This window comes from Martes martes (genome assembly GCF_963455335.1).
Source record: "Martes martes genome assembly, chromosome: 1".
Taxonomy (NCBI): Eukaryota; Metazoa; Chordata; class Mammalia; order Carnivora; family Mustelidae; genus Martes; species Martes martes.
Genome location: NC_137888.1, coordinates 119,200,308 through 119,224,049, shown reverse-complemented (window position 1 = coordinate 119,224,049; position 23,742 = coordinate 119,200,308). Strand labels below are relative to the sequence as shown.

The window sequence follows — 23,742 nt, the reverse complement described above, 5'->3', positions numbered from 1 at the left end:
ACAACATGGAGAGAGCTAGAGAGTATAACGCTAAGCGAAATAAGAGAAAGTCAAATACCATACGATGTCACTCATATGTAGTTTAAGAAACAAAACAAATGAGCAAAGAAAAAAAAAAAAGAAACAACCAAGAAACAGGCCATTAACCATAGAGAACAAACTGATGGTAACCAGAGGGGAGGTGGGTGGAGGGATAAGGGATATAGGGGATGGAGATTAGAGTATACTTACCATGATGAAAAAAAAATCAAATGAGCTATTATTGTAGGAATGCTTTATAAACTGAAAGTTACCACCAAAAATAAAAATTATTATTACATGAAAAAAAGAAAATGAAGTTAAGATTTTTTTGGTAATTATGAATCTGTGTGTATATATCCATAATACACTCCTCATTTAGTAAATTAGATTTTAGTTATTTTGCCACATGTTACCCCCCTCCAACTGTACCTGTGTATAGAACTGTTGATCTTCACAATGTTTTTTTCATGGAAGTTAATGTTACTTAAATGGCAAATAGATCGAAGATAAAGAAAATGGGGAACTAGGGCACCTGGGTGGCGCCTCTACTTCTGCTAGGGTGGGATCTCAGGGTCCTGGGATCGAGCTCTGCATCGGGTTCTCTGCTCAGGGGGAAGCCTGCTTCCCTCCCTCTTTCTGCCTGCCTCTCTGCCTACTTGTGATCGCTCTCTCTCTGCCAAAATAAATAAATAAAATCTTTTTTTTAAAACGGGGAACTCTTTAGAATAAAGGTATAGTGCATTTAAAGTCAAGCTGAGTCAGAAATTTCCTCTTAATTGCAAAATAAGTCTCATAAGGTCAGATGAGCTTTTCTCTTGTGACTATGAAGAGGAGAGTAGTATTAGGAGTTAAAACTTTGCCTTAGAACAAGTGGGCAGTTGTAGCATTTCCTAAACTCACAGCAATTATTTTTTGTACAATTGCATGGGCGCTTTCAGATTCAAAGATCCTTTTCTGGGACGTGGGTGAGCTTAAATAGTTCTTTTCATCTTTCATTAGTATATAACTTTTTCACATGTGTATTTTGTTTCTGCAGGAGTATAATCAGTTCCTTGAGAGAGGATATTTCTGACACATCTTAGCATCTCTGACTATCAGAGGAATAGGGGCTTACTTTCAGGAGCAGGTAATGTGCATGAGCTTATTTATTTTTATTTTTATTTTTTAGGGGTGCCTGGGTGGCTCAGTCAGTTAAACATCTCTTGATTTTAGCTCAGGTCTTGACTCTTGATTTCAGCTCAGGTCTTGACATCGGGGTCATGAGTTCAAGCCCCGCACTGGGCTTCACATTAGGCGGGGAGCCCGCATTAAAAAAAAAAAAATGCATCTTTTTTTATTTTTGAGAGCGAGCAAGCATGTGTGCACATGCTAGCATGAGCAGTGGGGTGGGAAGAGGCAGAGAGAGAATTCTAAGCATGCCCAACAGGGGGCTTGATCTCATGACCCTGAGATCATGACCTGAGCTGAAATCAAGAGTCACGTACTTAATGGACTGAGCCACCCAAACACCCTGAGCTCATTTAATTTTTATAACAACCATGAGGGAGGGGCTATTGCTCTAATTTTATAAACGAGAAAACTGAAGCACAAACTACACAGCTCCAGTAGGAGGTGCAGCTGGAACTGACTCCCCTTGGCTGATTAACCCGGTTTGCTAAGCCCTACCCTAGTCTCCTGTAGCGTTTGTCTTCAGTGAACAGGTCAGGTGCTTTCTGGAGAGAGATCTGGGACTTCATGGACCTTACAGAATAGGTTGTATGTCTACTTGCTAATAAGTGCTTGACGAACCTGGCCTGAGGCTCTCTTTCATTTTAACATAGCACCTGAAATAAGGTTGTGGAGGAGCCGTGTAACTCCACCTCTCTTAACTACTGGAGGCTGCTAACGTCTGCTCAAAAGAAGCTAGTAAGTGTGAACGACCAAACCGACAGGTTACTTTATAATTTTCTTCTTTCTTAGTTATCTCCAACTAGAAGAACTCTAGTCCCAGAGTCCAATAATGTGAGGATTTATTACACACTTCCACATGGTCACCACTGGGGCAACAACAGTCTCTGACATGAAGCCCTCCCTGCAGAATGTCAGCATTTGGAACACAGCAAGGTCTGTGGGCTAAGATTTCAAACAAGCAGCGGTTAGAAATTTTAAGGTTGTCTCCAAACATTGTAGGTCTCCTGGCTGTCTCCAGTTCCAGTGATCAAAGCCACTGAAGGTAAATGATTGTAGCTGTCAGAATGGCCCCTCCCACTTCCCTTTTGGGTCACTGTCAAGGAAATCCTACCCTAGTGACCCTGTCTCTCCTCTGCACCTATCTCAGATGGCCCCATTGGATTCTCTCCTAACTCAGGTAGCTCCAGGTTCCAAAAACACCCGAGATTGTTGTCCTGGCTGGTTGTTTCGTATCACAAGTAATCTGGTAATTGCTTCTGAATTGCAGGTCTACTTAGATTTGGTGGTGAGGAGCATAGAACTGGTACTTTTAAAATGTCTTAAAAAGTGGAAAATATGTGTGAATATAAATGGCTAATCACAAACTATAACGTAGGTATTGAGTTTATAGTATCAATGTAATTGGTGAAACTATGAACCGTGCCCTCCAGACTGATTTCACAACATTTGTGAAACTTAAACAAACATTTAAGTTTTAATTTCAAACATTTAAGTTTTAATTTCACTGTAATTTGAAAAGTAATATGCATGGTTCAGGTAAAATTTGGAGTTCTTGTTTTTCCTTAGTGCATCTGGAACAGCGCTGATAGAACTTTACAAAAAGTTTTAACCTGTGCTGTCTGATCAGGTAGCCACTAGTCACATGTGACTACTGAATGCTTGAAATGTGGCTAGCACAACTGAGGAATTGAATTTGAAAATCTATTTATTTTAATTGATTTAAGCTTAAATAGTCACTTGTGACCATGGCTACCATATTAGTCATAATGGACGTAGAATTTGATGATGACCTTATAACAGGATAGTCTCTTACATTGCAGCCACAAAGTAACCTAAAATCTTGGTGATTTATAAGAACCAAGGTTTATTTCTTACTTGTGTTATGTACCCATTGGGGGTTTACTGGGGGCCCAGGCCGATAAAGCAGTCACCATCTTACATGTTGCCAGTCATAGGGGAGAGCCTTACACTAGCACTTAAGTGCTCTGGCCCAGAGGAGACACCCATCACTTCTACTCACAGCTCACTGACCGGCATAAGTCACAGCCCCATCGAGCCAAGGACCCATAATGCTGTGCCAGGGGGAAAAGAGCCTCCTTGATGACTAGCAAGGATGTTAGCCTCCCTTTCAAAAGACAGTGAAGAGTTCCTACAGGGTAAAGACAGTAGTATTACTTGTATTTTCTTGAAAATTGGAGAATTGAGTTTCTTTAGAATTCAATTATCCTTAATCTCCTTGATACTTATTAGCATTGATTTATTAATAACCAGTAAGATGTGAAAAGCAAAATTCAAAACACTTTGATTAAAAAGTAAAAGAGACTATATAAAGTTAGAGCTGACAATAGTCATCGTGTCTTTTTAATTATATATAGAAATATCATTTAATATGAAGTTCTGCAATGTAAACAGCAACTAATGAATTTTTATGTGTTTGGAATGCAAATGGAATGGGAGAAAATGTCTTTTTTCTCCTGGTGCAGAATATGTATAGTCAGTTTTTCCCTAGCAAAGAATAAAAAGTCCTTTTCTTTAAAAATAGTAATTTCCTGGGCGCCTGGGTGGCTCAGTGGGTTAAGCCACTGCTTTCGGCTCAGGTCATGATCTCAGGGTCCTGGGATCGAGTCCCGCATCGGGCTCTCTGCTCAGCGGGGAGCCTGCTTCCCTCGCTCTCTGTCTGCCTGCCTCTCTGCCTCCTTGTGATCTCTCTCTGTCAAATAAATAAATAAAATCTTTAAAAAAAATAGTAATTTCCTCACTAGGAACACTTGTAGATTGTGGTTGCCTAAAAAAAAAAAAGAAAAAAATTAAATATTTATTAATTGGACAATGGATTATTTCCCTCCAGACTACATTGTAGAATCATAGAATCATCTAACCAACATTAATTAGTATGCCTTGATTCTTTCTAGAGTATCTATAATACCGTTTGAATACTCAAGACATACGGGCTCACCATCTGATAACAGATTTCCGATAGAGCAGGAGGGTTATCAGGAATTTCCTCCTAACAAATGTTTCAATATCAAGACACAGAAAGATAGCACTTGATTGCCAATAACAAACCGTAGCAAAATTACAAATGAAAGCCAAGCCCTAGTTAATAACATTAATGATGATGATGTTTTTGTCACATGCCATAAATGTCATATAGATCTCAGCATTATGAAGATTTGTTAGATGTTGAATGTATGCAACTTATCTGTAGAATTGAACCAAACTGATGCTCAAGAGAGATTTTGCACAAAATTTGCAAATTAGGCTACCCAGTGTGAACAAGATCTCTGTAAGTTGTTCTGTTCCGTAGTGAAACATAACCATCTCAGCCATTCATACAGCACAGCTTTTGTTTGTCGTAGCCAGGAGCGCTCTGGGTAGTCTCCAGCTGGTGGTATAGAAAGAAAGAGAAGGCTGCAGAGACTGAACAAACAGCATGCACTGTGGTATCCTTTATTTAAAAACTGTGAGCTAACTACAGTCGTAGTGTTCTCATTTACCATTCCAATGGCATAATAAACTGGGAGAACATTAACACAATTTCAAGACATTAAAAACCTGTAGCAAAAACACACACCACACATGCGCACGCACGACAACACACATGCACACAAAGATTATAGTCTAGACACAGCTAAGTGAAGAAAAGCTTCAAATGCTCTAAATCAAATTTTAAAACCCTTTATTATAAACTGTGGCAATACTGTGGCTATTATGAAAAAAATTATTTAACTGCTTAAAAAGCAAAAAAAAATACTGGCAAATTTGAAACTAGCAGCAAAAAGCAGATAAAAATAGAATGGAAGGTAACATAAGACTAATATCAAAGTTCTAAAGATGATATTGTGTAGGGTTGCACTGAAGTCATTTCAGATTGGTTCTTGAGGAACTATTAAAAAGTCCCTTGAAACATGAAATTGCTGCACTTTACAAACAGTGGAAAAGAAAAAAGTATTTGGAATGTTACACACACACGCAGAGAAATGTATTAGGCATATCGGCTTATAGTCTTTGTTTATGACCTTCAAAAAGTTTATAAAGAAAAATTTAAGTGCCGATGTAGTGAAAGAAAAATTCCTAAAGATGCAAGTCTGAGTGCATTTATCAGGTCTAAGGATACATTTGAAGGTTGGGGGCAAGGCCTGACTGATACACGTTCAAGAAGAGAACATCGTGGAACCCATAAGGTAGGTAGGGTTCTCTGGCGATTGTGTAGCATGGAGGGTGTGTTAAACTCAGACTACCCTGAAGGAGATTCCAAAGTACGTGCAGTTCTACAGCCCTTCATCAGTTGAAATCTGTTTCATAGTGGCCAATAAATAATTCAGACTAACTTTTCACAAACTGATTTTTCATACATTCAAACACAGGAATCCTTACCACACATGCAGAGCTGATATTCTGTAACCGCACAAATACGAATCCTGGTTTCAGAAGAAAAGCACATTAGCAAGGATTTTTTTTTTCACGGGTTCTTACAAAAATGTCTGAAGCTGCTAGACATCTGCAAAGAGGGGATAAGTTTAGATTTCCTACTGATTTTGGAAGAAAAGAGATTCTATTTGCCTAAGGAAGCCAGCCATCCCGGAGCAGGGGACCAGTCTTTCAGCACCTAAGAAGCATCACGTCCTTAGGGCTTAAACTCCTGGCAAGTTCAGGGCCAGCAAAACTGGCAGGTGGAACAGGGGAGAGAAACGAAAAGTTTGCGTGTCTACAGTATACTTTGGAATCAAATGGGCCTCATAAGTTAGAATGGCTCAACTGCTTTCAGGATGAAGTGCTGCAGGACTGGAGGAGATACCGTTCTCTGGAGTGCGGAGCTGGGACAGACACATCTCCATCTCCAGGGACCTTCTGGGCTGAGCTGTGAGCGCAGGGCCTTATTTTTCACAAGCACTTTCAGCTAGGGAATTTATGACTTTGCCCAGATAAAGATTTCTTTTGGGTACTTTCTAACATCAACTGATCAGGCAAGTTACTGGTAATTTCCCAAAATGAAATCTGGCTGTGCTAGTATCTTAAGGGGCCAGCTAATTCACATTAATGCCCATCATTAGCTGCTGCTAGGTACCAACTGCTGTTGCTGAACAGTCAACCCTCAAATGACCTAACTAGAGAATCTATCACACTAGGTGCTTTTACTATCTTGGATTTTTTGAGCTTTAGAGAAATAGTCTTTGTAAAACGACTTAGAAGCTGCTACTCTCTGGCTTTGTTTCACTCTTCCTCTTCTTCCCCTTCTCCTTCTCCTTCCTCCATGGTCTCCACAATGAGCTCCGCTGTGCAGGTGGCTTCTCCCAGACTGTTGACGGCCTTGCAGGTGTACTTGGCATCGTCATCCCCGCAAACATCGCTAATGATTAAAGAGCAGTTCCCATCCTCGTCGTAGTCTATCTGGAAGTGGCGGGACTCCCGGATTGACTGGTCATCTTTGAACCAGACAACTTCAGGGTCTGGGTATCCTGCAGCACAGGGTGAGGACACAAATTGCAGAAACCGTTACTCAAAGTTTCATATCAATTCATGCAAGCAGCTCCTAAGCAGCCTCTGTTGATTAAAGGGGACAGGAAAAAAGTCATGATGTTGGCTTTTGGCATCTCTTTTTGAGATTTACATTTGGACATGGGCATATATTGTAAACAGTAATATGTGAAACCCCGACAAAAGGTACTTTACAGGCATGCCATTTGCCATTCATGTGGGGGCTGTACTGTGTCCCACATTTACACTGATCTAGAGTACAACCTGCAACACAGCGCTGACTCTACGCCTACAGTAAACCTCTCCTTGGATGAACAGAAAATTTATCTTGTATAAAAGCTGAACTTAAATAAGTTTAAGTAAAAAATAAGAGAACAAATGGGCACAAGAGATTTTTTTTTTAAAGATTTTATTTATTTGACACAGAGAGTTCACAAGTAGGCAGAGAGGCAGGCAGGGGTGGGGGGGAAGCAGGCTCCCTGCTGAGCAAAGAGCCTGATATGGGGCTCGATCCCAGGACCCTGAGATCATGACCTGGGCTGAAGACAGAGGCTTAACCCACTGAGCCACCCAGAAACCCCCAGGCACAAGAGATCTTTTGGGGGTGATGGAAATGTTCTAAATTGGATTGTGGTGATTGTAAAATTCTGTAAATTTACTGAAGATCACTGAATTATACACTTAAAATGGATAAATTTTATGTTATGTAAATTATAACTCAAAGCTGATGATAAGCTCTATAATACATAAGTTAGAGGAGCTGGTAATATTGCTAAAAAAAAAAAGGCAGTATTTATCTTTGTCTGATCTGAAGATGGATAATCTGCCAACTGTAAATAACTGGAAATTTACCACATTGGTCAGTGTCATTTTATGTTATTAATCATGTTTCTGGAAAGTTCAACATGTAAAAATGTATTTTATGTATATATATATGCATCATATGTATTATGTATAGGATATATTTTTATAGGAAAAAAAGTTACAGCCCCATCCAGAATAAAAATTACACTTAAAAATTTAAGAATTCAGGGGCGCCTGGGTGGCTCAGTGGGTTAAAGCCTCTGCCTTCGGCTCAGGTCATGATCCCAGGGTCCTGGGATCGAGCCCCGCATCGGGCTCTCTGCTCAGCGGGGAGCCTGCTTCCCCCTCTCTCTCTCTGCCTACTTGTGATCTGTCTGTCAAATAAATAAATAAAATCTTTTAAAAAAATTTAAGAATTCAAACATTCTTTTCAAGTAGATTTTGTTTTTATCAAAATTGCAGCCATATGCCTTAATTCCTCCTTAGTACTTTACTCAGTTATGCAAATAATGAAGGAAATAATCCCAAAGAGAAAAGTACAAAAATGATAAACAGTATGCTATAATAATTTTTAAAAAGGAAAAAGAACTTCAGAAGACCCAAAGACAGTGGTGATGGTGACAATTCTGAGCACTGACCCCAGAGCTTTCAGCAGTGTCCCCAAGCGGTGCACTTTCACACTAGCAAAGGCAACACATCTACCTTTCTTTAACTTAATATAAAAAGGAAAGATGATTATAGGCACTGCATTTACAAGGCAATTCGAGATATAATGAGGCGGGAGAAAACTTTTTTTCATTCCTCACTTTGGGTTACTTTACCTCAAAGTCATTATCTAGTCACATTGCTGGAGAATCTTACTTAGAACATGGGAGGCATGATTTGTTCTGACTGCTGTCCTGTGCTATGCAGCCTTGAGAAAGTTGCTTAATGAACTCTTGTGCTTTATTTGGTCAGACTGAAATGGGAGCTAACCCTCCACTTGGGTTGGCACACAATAGTCACAGACTTGAGACAAAGAGCCCTGCCTTTTCTTGTCCTTATCTTTCTGGAATGTTGCCATCTGGAAGCTGAAATGCTTTGTGTCACCAACATTGCTCACTTCTCAGGTGCTATGCTAAGATCCCTTAAGTTCCCTTGAGCACTAACAACTCACAATTCTACGGCCACATTATTCTTGGCAGGCAGAGAAGCATGGGGAAGGTGGCATAGGCACCTGGAGCCCGGCTTCCCTCCATCTGGAGTAACATGGCGTTCTCACTCTCTGCACTTACCAGTCCCACAGCTTTTCCCTTGACTTCATGACATTTTGAAAGGATTTAAAGGTTCCCCCTTTTCACATACGTCCTCTCACTGCATCCCCAGAGCTATGCAGGCATTAGATGTCATCTTAAGGTTAAAGGCCTAAGGCTCAGAAGAGTTAGATCACCAGCCAAGGTCACACAGCTTGAGGATGAGCAACAGGGCCACCGGCTCCCCATCCCATACTCTTCCTTTGAAGACTCTTGTGGACAGTTCACACACTTCCCAGAAGCTTGCAAAGCTCATTGCATTAAGTGTGTTCCATAGCCAAATAGGTCCATGATAAACCACTTTTAACTTGAGTCTAGTGGCTGATGTAAGGATGTGAAATGGCAAAGGTGTCCTAGGTGAGTCACTGAATGGCACCAACCTTCAGGAGGGGAAGTGGGAGCAGTAGGCCAACTCCTCGCCCACTTGTCCTCACAGCCTGGCTGCCCAGAATGGACATTTTGCCTGGGGCACGCAGCAGGGCTCACCAGTCCACCACACCCCTTTCATAGTCAAGGGAAGAAAAAGCTACAACTTACCTTCAATCTTGCAGTCAAATCTAGCAGCGCTTCCCTCCACAACTTCTAAATCACGGATGGTCTTAGAGAAATAGGGTTTTACATGGGGCTTTTCCTCAGCAACAGCTTCAAGGAAAGCTTGAGACACATCTTCTAGGAGACAGGGAAGGAAATGCGATCAGTTCTTCCTTCCCCGTTCTCTCTTCTTCCCTCGTTTATAAAAGCTTTTTGGGAGGAGCCTGGGTGGCCCAGTGGGTTAAGCCTCTGCCTTTGGCTCAGATCATGATCTCGGGGTCCTGGGATCCAGCCCTGGGTCAGGCTCTCTGCTCAGCAGGGAGCTTGCTTCCCCCTCCCCCTCTGCCTGCCTCTCTGTCTACTTGTAATCTCTCTCTCTCTGTCAAATAAATTTAAAAAAGTAATAAAATAAAAAATAAGCTTTTTTTTTTTTAAGTTGCTAAAATTCAGCAAATAATGCGGCTTAGGGGACTGAATCAAACACACCTTTCTCCTGGGGACAGGTTGGCCTGCTGCCAAAAGCTTTTGGCAGCAGAGAGAACTGTGACCAAACTGCGGAAATGTTTGAACTCCCCCCTTCCCTTATGCTGACACATTGAAAAAGGAAATAATCTTTAAAAAGGATCTTTGGCTGCATTCCATGCTGTTTCAGGATTCAGTGGAGGGTATTTAAGAAGGACAAACCACACCAGCCTTCCCGTTCTCTGTCACCCCTTTGCCCTCCTCCTGCAGCAGCAGGCCTGCTCCTTGGGAAGGAGGAGCTGGGTCCTGGACGCATCTTCAACCCGCCCGGATTTCTGTCCTCCACACTTACACTGCCTTCCTATTGTATGACCATGGACCAGGGACTTAGGATTGGTCCAGGGAAAAGCTGTACTTGGGTGGGGGGGCTCCTGTATCCTCTCTCTTCCCTTCAAGCTATTTCTGGATCATCTGGGGAGCGTGGGTCAGGAGGAACCAGGCCCGTGTGTTGCACACTGTATCCCTGACTCCCTCAGAGCAGCCCAGCAAGCAGCCTCACCAGTTACCCTGCTTTTACACACAGAAGGGATCTAGACTCAGCTTCTCAACTTTGGATACCAAAAACACCAGGCAGCAGGAGGTAGGGGGTGTCTTTGGCAAAATGAGGCACCTCAAGAAGATGAGGGCCAGACCCTACATGCTTCTGGAACAGGAAGAGGCTGATCTCCAGGAGGAGCCCCATCATGCACAGTCTACCCTGTTCAAATGACATGTTTCAGCATCCTGAAAAATGCCAAAGGAATGTGGACTATAGTTCATTTGTTAAAAGAAAAACCCAAAGTAAGAATATGGAAGAATATTTTTTAAAAAGATACTATATGTGTTTTTTTATGTTTACCTATCAATATACAAATATCACTTTTGTAATGAGAAAAAAGAAAGCTTTTAATGAAGTCTTCACTAATTCTTACGTAAAATATAGGGAGGAGAATAGCAGAGGTCATCTCGTTCTATTAGACAAATAACTTTCCCTCTGAAAATAGTTAAACTTAAGGTGGAACAATTAAAGAATAACTAGTAGACTTAGTAATTGTTGTCAGGGCAACCTAAAATTAGTTCAGACTTTAATCCTTGTAGTTTATATTATATTATTTAAAAAAAACAACAAACCAACCCCCCCTCCCGACCAAAACCTCAAAATGTCCCTCCAGCCCCCAACCCTTCCTTTCTCACCAGCTGGCTGGAGAAAAATCCTCCTGGAGCTCCTTACCTTCAGATTCTAATTTTTCTGCATTGAGCGGGCTGGTTGGTGACCCTGTTGAGGATTTCCTGCCACTGAGCCCTGAGATCATTGCCATAGAGGACAGTCTTCCAATGGCTCTCACAGCATTGCCCGTTTTCTAGAAAACAGACACCGGGGTTGGACTCGGGCGGTGTCCCCGGTTCCAGCTGAGCAGCGGGGTTCGGGGAGAAGAGCCTAGCCCAGGAGAGGCAGCTGTCCCTGAAACGAGGGCCTCCCAAGTGCCGAGGATCTGCCGGAGGAGTGAGCCCAACCTTGCTCTGCTCAGCACTATCAGCGTGTCAGAAGATGTTCGGAGAATGGAATGGGGCCTGGAACCAATGTGTGCGTTAATGTGACTAAACAAGGTCAACATGAGACAAAAACCCTTTTCATACTGTGCTTCAACTCCCATAAAAGGGATAGTTTATATAAAGCAACTGCAGGCTGAGACAGCTCCAAAGACTTATTGCTGATGGGGCCCAGTGGGCTGTTTCTCGTAAAACAATACTAGTGATAGGAATTTAATTGGTCAAGAGAAAGTTACTACAGATCCCACAGGTCCTGATGTGAAGGGGAAAAAAGAAAAAAAAAAAAAAGCCTTCTATTGACCTTGGGCAAGTTCCTTAACCTCTCTGGGCTTCAGTTTCCTTCTCTGTATAAGGAGGGGGTTGGACAAGATGATCTCCGAGGTCTCTTTAGTTCTGTTTATGATTCAGATACTTGAGAGATTTTGAGAAACACTCTGACTGGCCTGTGAGTCTGTGAATGCACAGTGAGGTTCTAGAGGGCTGTTCCTCCCTGATGTACTCCCAGGCATCAAAAAGAAGGACCCAAAGAAATGAAAGGCAGAAGCACTTTGCTTTTCTGAGATGAGAGACTTTGAGAGAGGACAGAATTTCTGTTGAAAAGGATGCCAGAACTTGAGATGAAAACCTCCTTTGCATTGTGAAAATTCTGCCAAGCATAAGAATTTAAGTCAGGAAATCCCCGATAATATACAATAGTGTCTATGCCTCTCCTTCACCGGCCTATTCCACGGGTCCTTGAAGGTTTCACCTCCAGGTGAAGTTTCTTGTCCTTTTTCTAAGGTCAGTGGAATGACAATGTAAGAAATGAAGGCATAAGCAACTCTTCCCATCTCTGTACCCAAAACATCTTTTCAGGCATCCAGATGCTGTGTGCTCAGGGGGCAGACGCCACCGCAGACTGGCTCCTGAGAGAGGAAACAGTCTGCACACAGGCCAGTGGCTAGCACTCACCCTCTGGGCCATAAACTGCACCGGCAAAGCCATTCCCTCCTGAACCAACTTCACACGCTCAAGCATTTCAGTAAAGCCTCACGATTTTGGACTTTCTGGAAAGCCAAGATATTTCCATAAAAAGATCATTTTGGAAAGTAAAGAATCACAGTGCACTAAGGACTCATAAGGGTGTGTGTGTGTGGTTTAAGCTGAGATCTGCTATGACCACCGCCACTTTTCTGTTTGTCACATGCCATCCTTGTGGCTCTCTTCATGCACTTTGGACAGACATTCCATCCTGCTCTGTCCCCTGGCCACCGGCCCTCTTGCATACATCACTGTGGTGTCGTTATGTTTCTGGCCCTCTGTCAGCATGGTGAAGCTGCGTCCCTCTGAACAGAGTTCTGGAAGCCCCAGGTGGAGATGAAGTGGGGGTGGAGGAAGAATGTGAGAGAGGACAGTGGACCAACTTAGCTGTGTGCAGAGGCCCCGTGGCTCTGCAGGCTCCAATGTACGTGCAGACTGAGCCCACGTGGCAGTCTTGCATGCTCTGCTGGGAAAGGCTATTCCTGGTGACATCATTGACCTATTTGTTGTGCTAGCTGGGGAGACCCAGCTCGTCCCATGGGAGGTCATCCTGACCTCAGGAATGGGCAGAAAGAGGAGGCACCAGCCACAGCAGCCCTCCCTATGGAGTCAATGTCAGACCAGACTATTCCCAGGTCCACCAAACTCTCAGACCCAGTCCTTCTGGCTCTCGATTCCCTTTATCCAACACAGATCGGTTTGCCTGGGCCAGGAATCACTGGACTCAAGAGAGTTCGTTCTCAACAAAGGGACGTTACTATGTAAATCAGTTCCCCTCTGTGGACCTCATGTTCTTGAACCAGAAGATTCGAATCTCCCTATAGCTCCAGTCTTCTGCAGAGAGACTCTGATTCATACATGTGACTGTGTAGCAGGAAACACTCCCCGTGAGCCCATGGGTTCCCTAATTACAAATGCCTGGATTGTGACTGATCACGACTATCTTCACTTGTGTGGTGTCGAATAAGGAAGTCTCTCCTCTTCTATTAACAAAGTGACTAATATGAAGTTGCCAGAACAAGGCAGATAAAGAGTATTTTAGAGAAGGGAGCCAATACACATTAACACACATATAGGCTACCCATAGGGGGAAATTTTTTATCAGAGTATTACGGCATAGAATTTCTAAAAACAGGGAGAAAAGAAGTGCTTAATAGGGAAAATCTCAAAAATAATCTATGTCAGATTCAATCTTTGGGAACTGATTTATGAAAAAAAATCAGCAGAGAAATTGTCACAACTGAAAAAGAAATATATCTGTACATTCGAGTCTTCCGGTTTCATGCCTTTGAGCTAAAAATTGGTTGCTGTTTTACTAAGACTTTTAGAAATTTTTGGAACATCAAGAAAGAAAGTTTCAATTCCCTAAGTTCCATCCTTGCTTTGAGGAAGTCTTTTTCTCGTCTGAGGGCAATTTCCAAGTCTGGGTTCCTGTGCTCCAGTAGGGCACTGTTTGTACTGGTCTCCCTAATGCTGCACAGACTCCCTTCTTGAGAGAGCCAGTGAGGGTGACTGACCCTCCTGGGTTTCCCTAGAACTGAGGGCTTTCCCAGGATGAGAGTCTTTCAGGGGGCTAAAGCTGGGAGGTCCGTGGCACAGTGGGGCAAGTTGGTCACCCTAGAGCCAGCCAGCCATCACAGACCATATATATATATATATATATATATATATATATATATATATATATATATATATCTCAACAGCTCTGAGACTCCAGTGTCCCCTGACAAGTACATAATATCCAAATGTGATGGCCAAGAGTACTCTCTGCTATCCAGAGTCAAAACTTTCTTCTCTATGGGCCTATGGACCATACTGATGGAGTCTTTGTGGGTCTCAGAAAATAAAGATGGCTGCCCACAGGCCTCTAATTCCCAGTCCTTCACTTCCAGTTTTACAAGCAGCAGCCCCGTTACCCTGTTCAACTCATCCTCAGTGCTACTGCTCACCATGTCTTTTTAAGATTCTTTTTCATTTAAATAAAAAACGTACCTTCTTCCAGAATAACTTCCTTCTAAGATCAATGACATGAGTAGTCATCTACAGGTTGCCTTACTTATAGGGATTTGCTCTCATGTTACTTCCTTCTTCCTGGGCCCTTTATGGAAACCACACCAGAACGATAGCAAGGAACCTTCTCTTGTGCAGCCATAGAGATTTCTGGGCCATCCATGTCTGCCCTGGCCCTTCCTTTCCACCACAGCCCACCCCATTTTATTCCACTGCACTTTGCTCTGCCCACCCCTCCCTCCCCCCAACACAACCTCAGCTGCCTGAGAAGGCCCTGTTCGGGGTGTGCTAAGGTCCTTGTATCTGGGATAAAAAATGTGCATGCATAGATGCAACTGAGCCATTATCAGAGAGTTTACGCTTCAGGGACATCTTGAACCGTGTGGGATTTTCTAGACTACTTTTGTGTGTATGTTTGTGAGACCTAACCGCTATTTTTGTGGAAAACCCATTTCCAAACGCTGCTACCTATATGAAGATATGAAATTAAGATTCCTCCTCTGAATTCTATCCTTTTCTGTCCCTTCTCACTTCTGGAAAACCTTACGGTTAGCTACACTGTTAACAAGTAGAAAAAAATTTAAGTGATTTAAAATATCAGCACAGACCGTTTCTCTGACCCATCGGACTAAAAAATTCCATTTATTTCCTCTCCCATTTCCTTTTCTCTGCCCCTGTCCCCTGGGTTCAGATCCTTCCTGGCTTTGGTTCATCAACAGATGTGTCGATGCTCCCAGAGAGCCTGAAGTGATAAGGTTGCCTCTTAACCCCACACTGTTGTCCAAGTGAAACCCAATGGGACTCCCTGCACGTAGGACCACCCCACCCCCACACCAGCCATAGGATCGTTAATAAAGCCAACTTTGATTTTGTGGACTCCTTTTTGTTTTAAGAACATTAGTTACTCTGATTTCACGGGATCCTAATGATACCGGAAGGTAAGTTAAACAACACAGGTGTTCCAAGTCACCTGGCACTTGAGGGAGCCAAGAGGTCCCCCTAAACCTTCACCGGGGGCTAACCAGGAACTGACTCTCATTGTGGGGGGAGTCCTGGCTGAGCCACTCAGGGGGGCAGTGGTCCCTTAAACCCGCATACCCTAAGCGCCGCCCCCTTCGCCTCTGCTCCTTTCCACCTGTGTGTGAAGTTGTACTTTTTGAGGGTTTAGTGACCACGGTTTAATCATGCTGTATGGCAAATTACAGATCTCTGAGTTGTCCCTAAAACAGAGATTTCCTTCTCCGCCACGCAGACCAGTTTTAAATGCCCCAGTTCCCCCGGCTGCCCAACTAAAGGACACTGCTCCTATCAGGGTGAGGACCTCTGCACCTTCTCTCCCATCTATGCTGTATCCCCTCTTCTCTTGTTGGAGCCCAAGTTCCATGACCACTTTCAAAGTCCTGCCCCTGGCAGCATTTCCTCACAACCACATCCAACACTGGGGTGACGGGCTCCCTTCTCCCATCTACACTCACGTATATGGCCATGGGAGGCTATACTGATAGTTTATGATTCTTGGTGTGCATTATGTCCTTTTATGTCCATTTGCTTCAGTGCCCCATTACACTAACATTCCTTGAGTATAGAAACCGTGCACCGGAGTATGGAAACCATAGCCCAGAAATTTTGTAATGCTAATAGTGATAATAAAAATAACATAGCTGATGACAAGTTCTCTGTGGTTTGGATGACAATTTCATCCAGCTGCTATTAATCAGAGGCAATTTTGTGCCATTGCTAAGACAGTACTTTGGAGCCAGGTTCTGTGTTTGAATCCTCTCCCATTTACTAGCCACGTGATCCTTGGTGACTTTCCTAACCTTTCTCTGCCTCAGCTTGTCTGTAAAGTGGGGAAAATAATAGTACCTGCCTCCCAGGATTAAAAGACTGTATAGAAAGTGTTCTGAATGTTCCCTGACATGGCCAGCCCTTCATATGAGCTACTGGTATCATTTTTGAACACTTAACTACGTGCCATGCAATATTCTCAAGGCCAGATGAAGATTACTTCATGTAATTCTCCCAACAATGCTATGATGTTGCTACCACTATTATCCCCCATTTTACAGGCGAGAATACGAAGGCATGGGAAGGTAGTCACTCACCCAAGGACACATAGTATCACACAATCTCCCTAGGTGGTGGGGACCTTATCTCTCTTTGTAGATCCTGTGCCCTCCTCCTTCACTACAAAGAAATGTAAGGCCATCATACTGTCTTTAAGGAGGTCACATCCTCCAGGCTTGCCATATAGTCTTCAAGGTGATGTTGCTCAACCCTAGCCACAAAGACATGAAATGTCAGTCTTGGTCCCAGACTATTTCAGAAACAGATGTAAATATTTTTGGATTGCGGGTAGCTCCAATAAAGCAAATGTGAGGGGCAACATTCGAGTCCAAAGCGACACCCTCATTACCTGCCATTTCCTTCTTGCCATGTACTTCTTCATCCGGTCCTTGGAGAGTTTCTTGGCCTCCATGTTCTTGGTGTCTTTCATTAGCCATGGATGCTGAAGGCACTGGGTGCAGTCCAGGCGGTTTCTGATGGAGGCAGAGATCAGAGGATTTCTGAGCAGGAGGGGACCTTAGAGACTGCTGGTCAGATCAGAAATGGGAGGTCACCTGTCCTTGGTCACACTGGGCAGAGCCCGGGGCTCTCTCTGTTCCCAGTTCATCCACCACGATCAAGGTCACTGTGCTCCTGGCCTTTTTCCTCTCTTGGTCTGGGCTACACTGACTAGACCCAGAACAGGTAAGTGTTAAGGCCTAACCACCAAATAAGCAACTGGAGTCTCATGACCTGCCCTTGGGGTCTAAGAAGGGTAAGGGCAGACACATCTGAGAATGATATTCTAGGGTGGGGTCATTCTACTGGTCACAGGGGGTCAGGGGGCTGTGGACTCTAATCTTTCTGTCTCCTTGTCTGGTGGAGGGAAGAGTGAAACGTTAGAACAAAATCGCTGAGAATCACTGAGCTCTCATGTCTTATGGTGTGGTTGAATATCAGGTTTTTCTTGTTAAAACTCAGAAGTATGTCCTACATACAACCTATGACTTACAACAACCTTAGAAACTGCACTCAAACTCATTTAATCTTTCTGAAAGCTCTGGGATTCTAGAAATAATTCAGGGCCATCACCTTAATTGTAATAGGACTAATAAAGCCCAAAGAACCAATGTTAACATACATAGAAAAATGAGTATAATTAAATTTGCTAATTACAGCAAAATGCAGTGATCTTTAGATAAAGGGATTATGGATGGTGGATTTAATTTTCCTATATTCAAATTTTCTACAATTCACAAGTATTGATTTTATAATATAAAAATATTTTTTAAAAAGTGTGGATAGGTGGAGATTTCTGGTTAAAGAGATGCTACATTTAAGAGTTTATGGGACTCGAGTATCTTGATAATTTGAAATCAGTTCTTTGGCGAATCCATTTTATGAGCACCAAGGGGCCAAAACGGGTGTGTGTGTGTGTGTGTGTGTGTGTGTGTGTGTGTATATATATATATATATATATATATATATATATATATATAATGCCCCATTTACCAAATCTTCAGAGAATGAAGCTTGATGGACAAAGGCCATCCTGGACTAGTGTTATTAGGAAGGAGGTCTGCATCTCCACGAAGTACCCTGAGAGTGAGGATCACTTCCACTGAAAGGGAATCTAGGGCCCCACGACATCCAGATTCTACCTGGGTCATGCCTACTTCTGCTACAAAGGCTGTGAAAGCAAAATGCCATGATGATCTCACAGAAGGAGTGGATGTAGCTTCTAGAGGAGTTTGGCCTGAGGTAGCCCTAAAGGACTGAGAGGTGGACACAGAACCAGAAAATCAGAGCCATCTGAGAGAGTCTCAACTCTGTTCTTTTAGCAACCGTGATCTTGGTTCCAAACGGGATTTCTTCCGGGGGGGGGGGGGAACAAGATAACTGGTAGGCTCAGGGGGTCTGTGGGCCACGCAGACAGGGTGGAACCTGCACCCCATAGTCTGTCTGTGGAGTCAGGCCACCCTTCCCCTTCTCATCCTCTGGTACCCCACCTATTCAACACCACCCTTCTAGGGCAAAGCCAGATGCTAGTGGCGGGGTGGGGGGGTGCTCCTGGAGCCAAGCCCTGCCTCATCTGGCCACCTGTTACAGAGTGGGCGAGGCACCCAGTGAGCCAGTTCTTCCCACCTGGCAGCCGCTGCTCCCTTCCCTGGGGCAGGCCAGCTTTCCCCACACACACAGCCTCCCCACCTCCCTGCTGTCATCTCACCAATTCCCTCACCTGGAGAGTCCTCACCCACGAATTCTGCTAACCACACCCGAGACCTCTGCCCTAGTCTCCCCAGCTCCACTCCTCTCCCATGGGAACATGTACAGAGCACCTGGTGTGTCTGACCTGCTCTCACGGCCTCAGGCCATCCATGTGACCGAACACACTGGCCTCCCAGTGGTCACTACGGTTTTATGTGTCCCTCCACCGACCACATGGGCAGCTCCCGGCAATCCCCATGGCAGAGGTGAGGAACTGCACAGTCTGCACATTGAGGGGGGCCAGAGGCCACGCGGGAACAAGGCTGAGCCAGCGGTCTGAAATCACAGCCTCACTCGGACCGGTGGGAGAAGTTTCCTTGTTCAGGCCTGTGGTTCTTAAGTCATTGAGATATGGAAAAAACACCAAGCCAGATTAGCCCGGGAGTATGATCAGGGGCCTCAAACAGGATATTTCCCGAGTAACCCCTGAAGAGGGGCTGAGGTTTCGGCCAGGCTACAGCCACACTTGCACACAGAAAATGAAAAGGACTGTCATTATTCACACACAGCAAGCTATTCCTCTCCCTGCAACATCTGTCAAGGGCTGCTTTTCGAGTGTGGTTTCTGTGCTTCTAAAGACCAGTGGGGTGTCTGGAACTGGGGAGCAGGGGGCCTAGGAAGACCCCTTCCCCTCCTTACTACTTGCAGTGCCTGCCCTCCCTCCCTCCTCAGGGGAGAGGGTAAAGGAAGTCCCTGTTTCCGGACCCCAGTCCAGGGAGTGGAGAAGTGGAAAAGATGGAAATGTCAACTCATTACTTCATATCTTTCTTCAGCAAATTGCTGATAAAATCCTTGGCATCATCAGAGATCTCATCGAACGCTTCATCATCGAAGTCCCAGGTGGCTGAGGTAACGTTGGCTAGGGTTTCATTATCGTTGTCACCCATGAAGGGGGAAAGTCCACTAACCCTGGAAAAGAAGAGTGGGACAGCAGGTGAATGGGTGTGGGTGTTGGCAAGGAGGGCAGGGTGGAACGATCCCCCCCAAGCGAGTGTCACTGAGGTCAAGAGAGAGGGCCCGCAAAGCTGTGCGTCCATAATACCCTTGTGTCTGCCTCTCTTCCTGCCAGAGAAAAGGAGAGAGAGTGTGGCTTCCCAGGCTTTTGTGGCCCTGACTCTCCTCAGGGCTCACTGCACTTCTGGGGTGTCAATGCCTCTTGTCACCATCTGCCAGTGAGGCTGAGGGGAAGGAATTTACTTCAGTTTACGGTTTTATCAGGACACAGCAGGGCACCTCCTCTCTGTCCTCTGTTCTTGTCCAAAGCCCAGAACCTCCGCCAAGGTTCCTGGGTAGAAGAGTCCCTTCCTCTCTGGGCTGGTGCCACCCTCACCAGGGACCAGTCACATGGTACAGCACTCATCACGCACCAGGCTGCGCCTGCTCCCTTCTACCTCTCATCTTCCTCCCTGTCAGCAGCAGTGACAGGGCCCAGCACACCCGGGGTGCTTAGCAAGCACAGACGAACAGCAGACTTCGAACCAGCAACATGGGTTTGGTGATCCGCCTATACCAGTGAGCCTGAGGCACTCAGGCCAAACCAAAAAACTTCCCTAAGAGATACTGAGGCTGAGGAAATGGCACAGTCTGTTCATTTTCTGGGTGATCTGGGACAACTTCCTCATCTCTCCGTGCCATGTTCTCCTCCTCTATATAATGGAGAACCTACCACTTAACTCTACAGTGGTCACCACTTTTACTTATCCTCCTTCTCCTCTTCCTCCTTCTCCTCCATCAACAGCACCATGGCGGCAAACATTTACTATGTGTCAGGCACTGGGCGAACAGCTTAAAGTAGATGAACGTACTCAATCCTAATACCACCCCTATCCCAGGTAACTCACTGCTTTAAAAGATGAGGAAACGGGCACAGAGTGGGGTTAAGGAACTCACCAAGGATTCGATCAGTGAGATCTGAACCCAGGCATCTGTCTCTAGAGCCTAGATCTTAACTGCTCCTTTAATCAGTATTTCTATGCCGATGAAGCGATCCTGGCGTACAGCTCTGGCACGAGGCCTGGTCCGTAGGAAGGAGCTCTGTTCATGACTGCAGATATTACACAGTTCTTCCCCACTGCCTCACCAATCTGTGACCTTGGGAATGACACATTTACCAGTAACAAATGAAATATGTCAGGCCAAGTATCTCAAAGCCAAGTAGGACAGGTTTACAGCTTACCGGCCTAATCTCTCACTTCTGTGTACCTCATCTTCATACCAACCCTCCCCCTGCCATTCACCCTGACCTAGGGTGACCTCATGGGTGGGTCAGACCTACGCAGGTGCACAGGGCCCCACCCTTAGAAGGTCTCGCTCTTGGTTTAATGATCTGCTGCTGTCATACTGAAAAAGTAACGTTTGAGCAAGTCACTCCACCATTTCATTTTGCATGGGACCCTACAAATTATGTAGCTGGTCCTGCCCTGACCTCACTTGAGTCTCAGGAGATGGATATAGGGCCTTCTTGTCATCAACCTTCCAGATGAAGCCTTCACTAATGTCCCTTTCCCCCAAATCCTTAAGAACCCATTATCATAAACAGTCACACAAATCCTTCTGGAGGCGTCTCTACGTCCAAACGGACTCAGCTTATGAAATACAACAGCACCTGCAAACTCAGTTTTGCAAAACAAAACCCACTGAAATATTGTGAGGCAGGCTTGCCACGGAAGGAACCCTTGGACGATACCTTTTGTAAAAAGAAGAACGCTTTTGCAATGTGAGTTATCTCACATGTATATTTTGTATATATACAAAATATATTTGTATTTTAGAATAACAGAGTTTTGCCGATGGCATTAAGATGTCTTAAAGCAAAACACCAATTTCCGTTCCGTTTGAAGAAGGCATGGGCTCATTATACATGACAACAAAGGTAGTGTGGTAGCAAATCACTCCCAAGTCTGCACACCTATAGGCCATTCTGCCCTGCCTCCACACACACACAAACACACACACTCTTTGGGCCTCAGTTTCCCCTTTTCCCACCAAGGGTGCTGGGTTAGAATTCCTAGGGGCTTCCAGCTCTCCTCATGTCTATGCAGCCTGATTCTTGCTTGTCGGCTGGGTGCCTCCTTCTGTCTTTACATTTTCCATTTGAAACAAAGGGGGAAAGTCCTGCAGCATTCCAAAGACTGCCAGAAGAGCAGACAACCCTGCTGTGGAATGCTGCACCGGCCCCTTCTGTAAACCTCTTTTCCTAATTAGGGACTGTAATCCTGCAAAGATAGGGCTTAATCTCTGTAAAGTCCACAGCTGGGGAGAGTGTCCTCGCCTCTGGCACTCCTCCTTTCTGGCAGCCCATCCATCTGAAATACCCCCAGCCCTGGCTGGCTCCTTGCCTGCCGAGCTCCCACAGAATTCCTGTTAAAGAGTACGTCTCTAAAATAAAACTTGCCATATATGCAGAGCATGATGACAAAGACAGTGTCGGAATTTCCGTGATGTTTTCTGGTGGTGGGATTTGGCAGGGTCTTTTTAAAAAAATTTTCTTATTTGGGCTTTTTATTGCTAAAATTTGCATAAGGATCACATACGGTTGGGTTGATCAACCCAATCAATAAACATAATAACATTAGCATTAAAAACACAACTACCCACCCCTCTTCCTAGTTTTATCTCATTTTTTTAATTGAAGGGGATCAGAGTATGTCACTCCGAAATATGCCACTTTGGTATAAAGAATGTTTTGAGCTGAAGGCAATTAGCTCTTTGCCCTCCCTTTCAATCTAAAAGCAGGACATACATTTCTCTTTATTAAGGTAACATAAATTTCCATTTGTAAATATGTTCTCTCCCCTCCCAGAAAGACGAGACTCATCTTCATAACAGACCTTGCTAAACAGCCCTTACTTACTACACATTTCCTAGTCACCTTCTCACAACTTTCCTCCTCCAGAAGCCCCAAACCTCTTTTCCTTGGTCTAGTTATTTCTCTATAATTACTTGCTTGCTCTCTTTAAAATAGTATTTAAGCCCCCAATTCTAAACACCTTCTTGAATCATTTCTTTGTGAACTCCTATGCATATATACATAATTAAATCTGGTTTTTTTCTCTTGTTAATCTGCCTTCTGTCAGTTTGATTTGCAGGCCTCCAAGAAAAGAACCCAAGAGGGTAGAGGAAAGTTTTTTCTGCCTCCCCAAAATAAACAACAGATTTATCTTTTTTTAAAATTTTATTTTATTTATTTATTTTTTAAACAAAACTGTAATCACTATGGGCAAACTTTTGGGTGTTCCACTTTTTTGTCACTTGACATTGTCTCTCACAAGTGTATACAAAGTCTTCACATTCAATTTTAATGGTCGCTGAGGAGTCACAGAGGTCATGACTGCAGGCAGTTCTTAATTATTTTTTTTAAGATTTTATTTATTTATTTGACAGAGATCACAAGTAGGCAGAGAGGCAGGCAGAGAGAGGTCGGGGGAAGCAGGCTCTCCGTAGAGCAGAGAGCCCAATGGGAGGCTCGATCCCAGGACCCTGAGATCATAACCTGAGCCGAAGGCAGAGGCTTAACCCACCGAGCCACCCAGGTGCCCCCTGTTCTTAATTCTTAATCTCTCACTGAAGCAAAACTTCAGGCAGGGAATCTTATGCAGAAGACCATTCTGCATGCAGGGCAGAACATCAGAAAAGAGAAAGATATAGAAATGCCTCTTGCACAGTACTCTCCTCCTGGTGTTTTTTGAGCAGCAGATGACCCTCCTGCAGGAATGGCCAGTGAAAGAGACCACACATCGGCCAGCAGAGCTACTGAATGCTTAGGAAGACGTTAGTTTTTTATCCCATTTGCGCCTTCAGACACACATTCCTCAGGGTGGTGGAAAGATCTGAGAGGGCTGGTTAGGTCCCAGAGGAAGAAATGGGTATAGTTTTGTGCAGTGGCCGAGAAAGTGGACTCCCTGGGTTAGTCACTCTAGCTGCAGCCCAAGTCTCTGAAGAGTGAAACCTACAGGTAGTGGCTGGGTCTGGGTCTGGGCTCAGGGCTCCTGGAGGCTACAGGAGCTGGAATCAGACAGCATGTCTGGGCTCAGCAGTAGGGAGGGCGAGG

At 44.3% G+C, this 23,742-nt stretch overlaps 1 protein-coding gene across 2 annotated transcripts in view; it reads right to left on the bottom strand.

Annotated features, from left to right (window-relative positions):
• Positions 1-4,609: 4,609 nt before the first annotated feature.
• MYLK (myosin light chain kinase) overlaps positions 4,610-23,742 on the bottom strand; it is a 178,656-nt gene continuing 159,523 nt past the window's right edge. For both annotated transcript variants that reach the window (XM_080799769.1, XM_080799770.1), the window contains 5 exons: positions 19,449-19,601; positions 16,795-16,918; positions 11,029-11,158; positions 9,303-9,434; positions 4,610-6,650 (listed from right to left, as the gene is read on the bottom strand). In XM_080799769.1, coding sequence (XP_080655895.1) covers positions 6,406-6,650; positions 9,303-9,434; positions 11,029-11,158; positions 16,795-16,918; positions 19,449-19,601 — 784 coding nt within the window. In that variant the 3' untranslated portion in view covers positions 4,610-6,405. The remainder of the gene's footprint in view (positions 6,651-9,302; positions 9,435-11,028; positions 11,159-16,794; positions 16,919-19,448; positions 19,602-23,742) is intronic.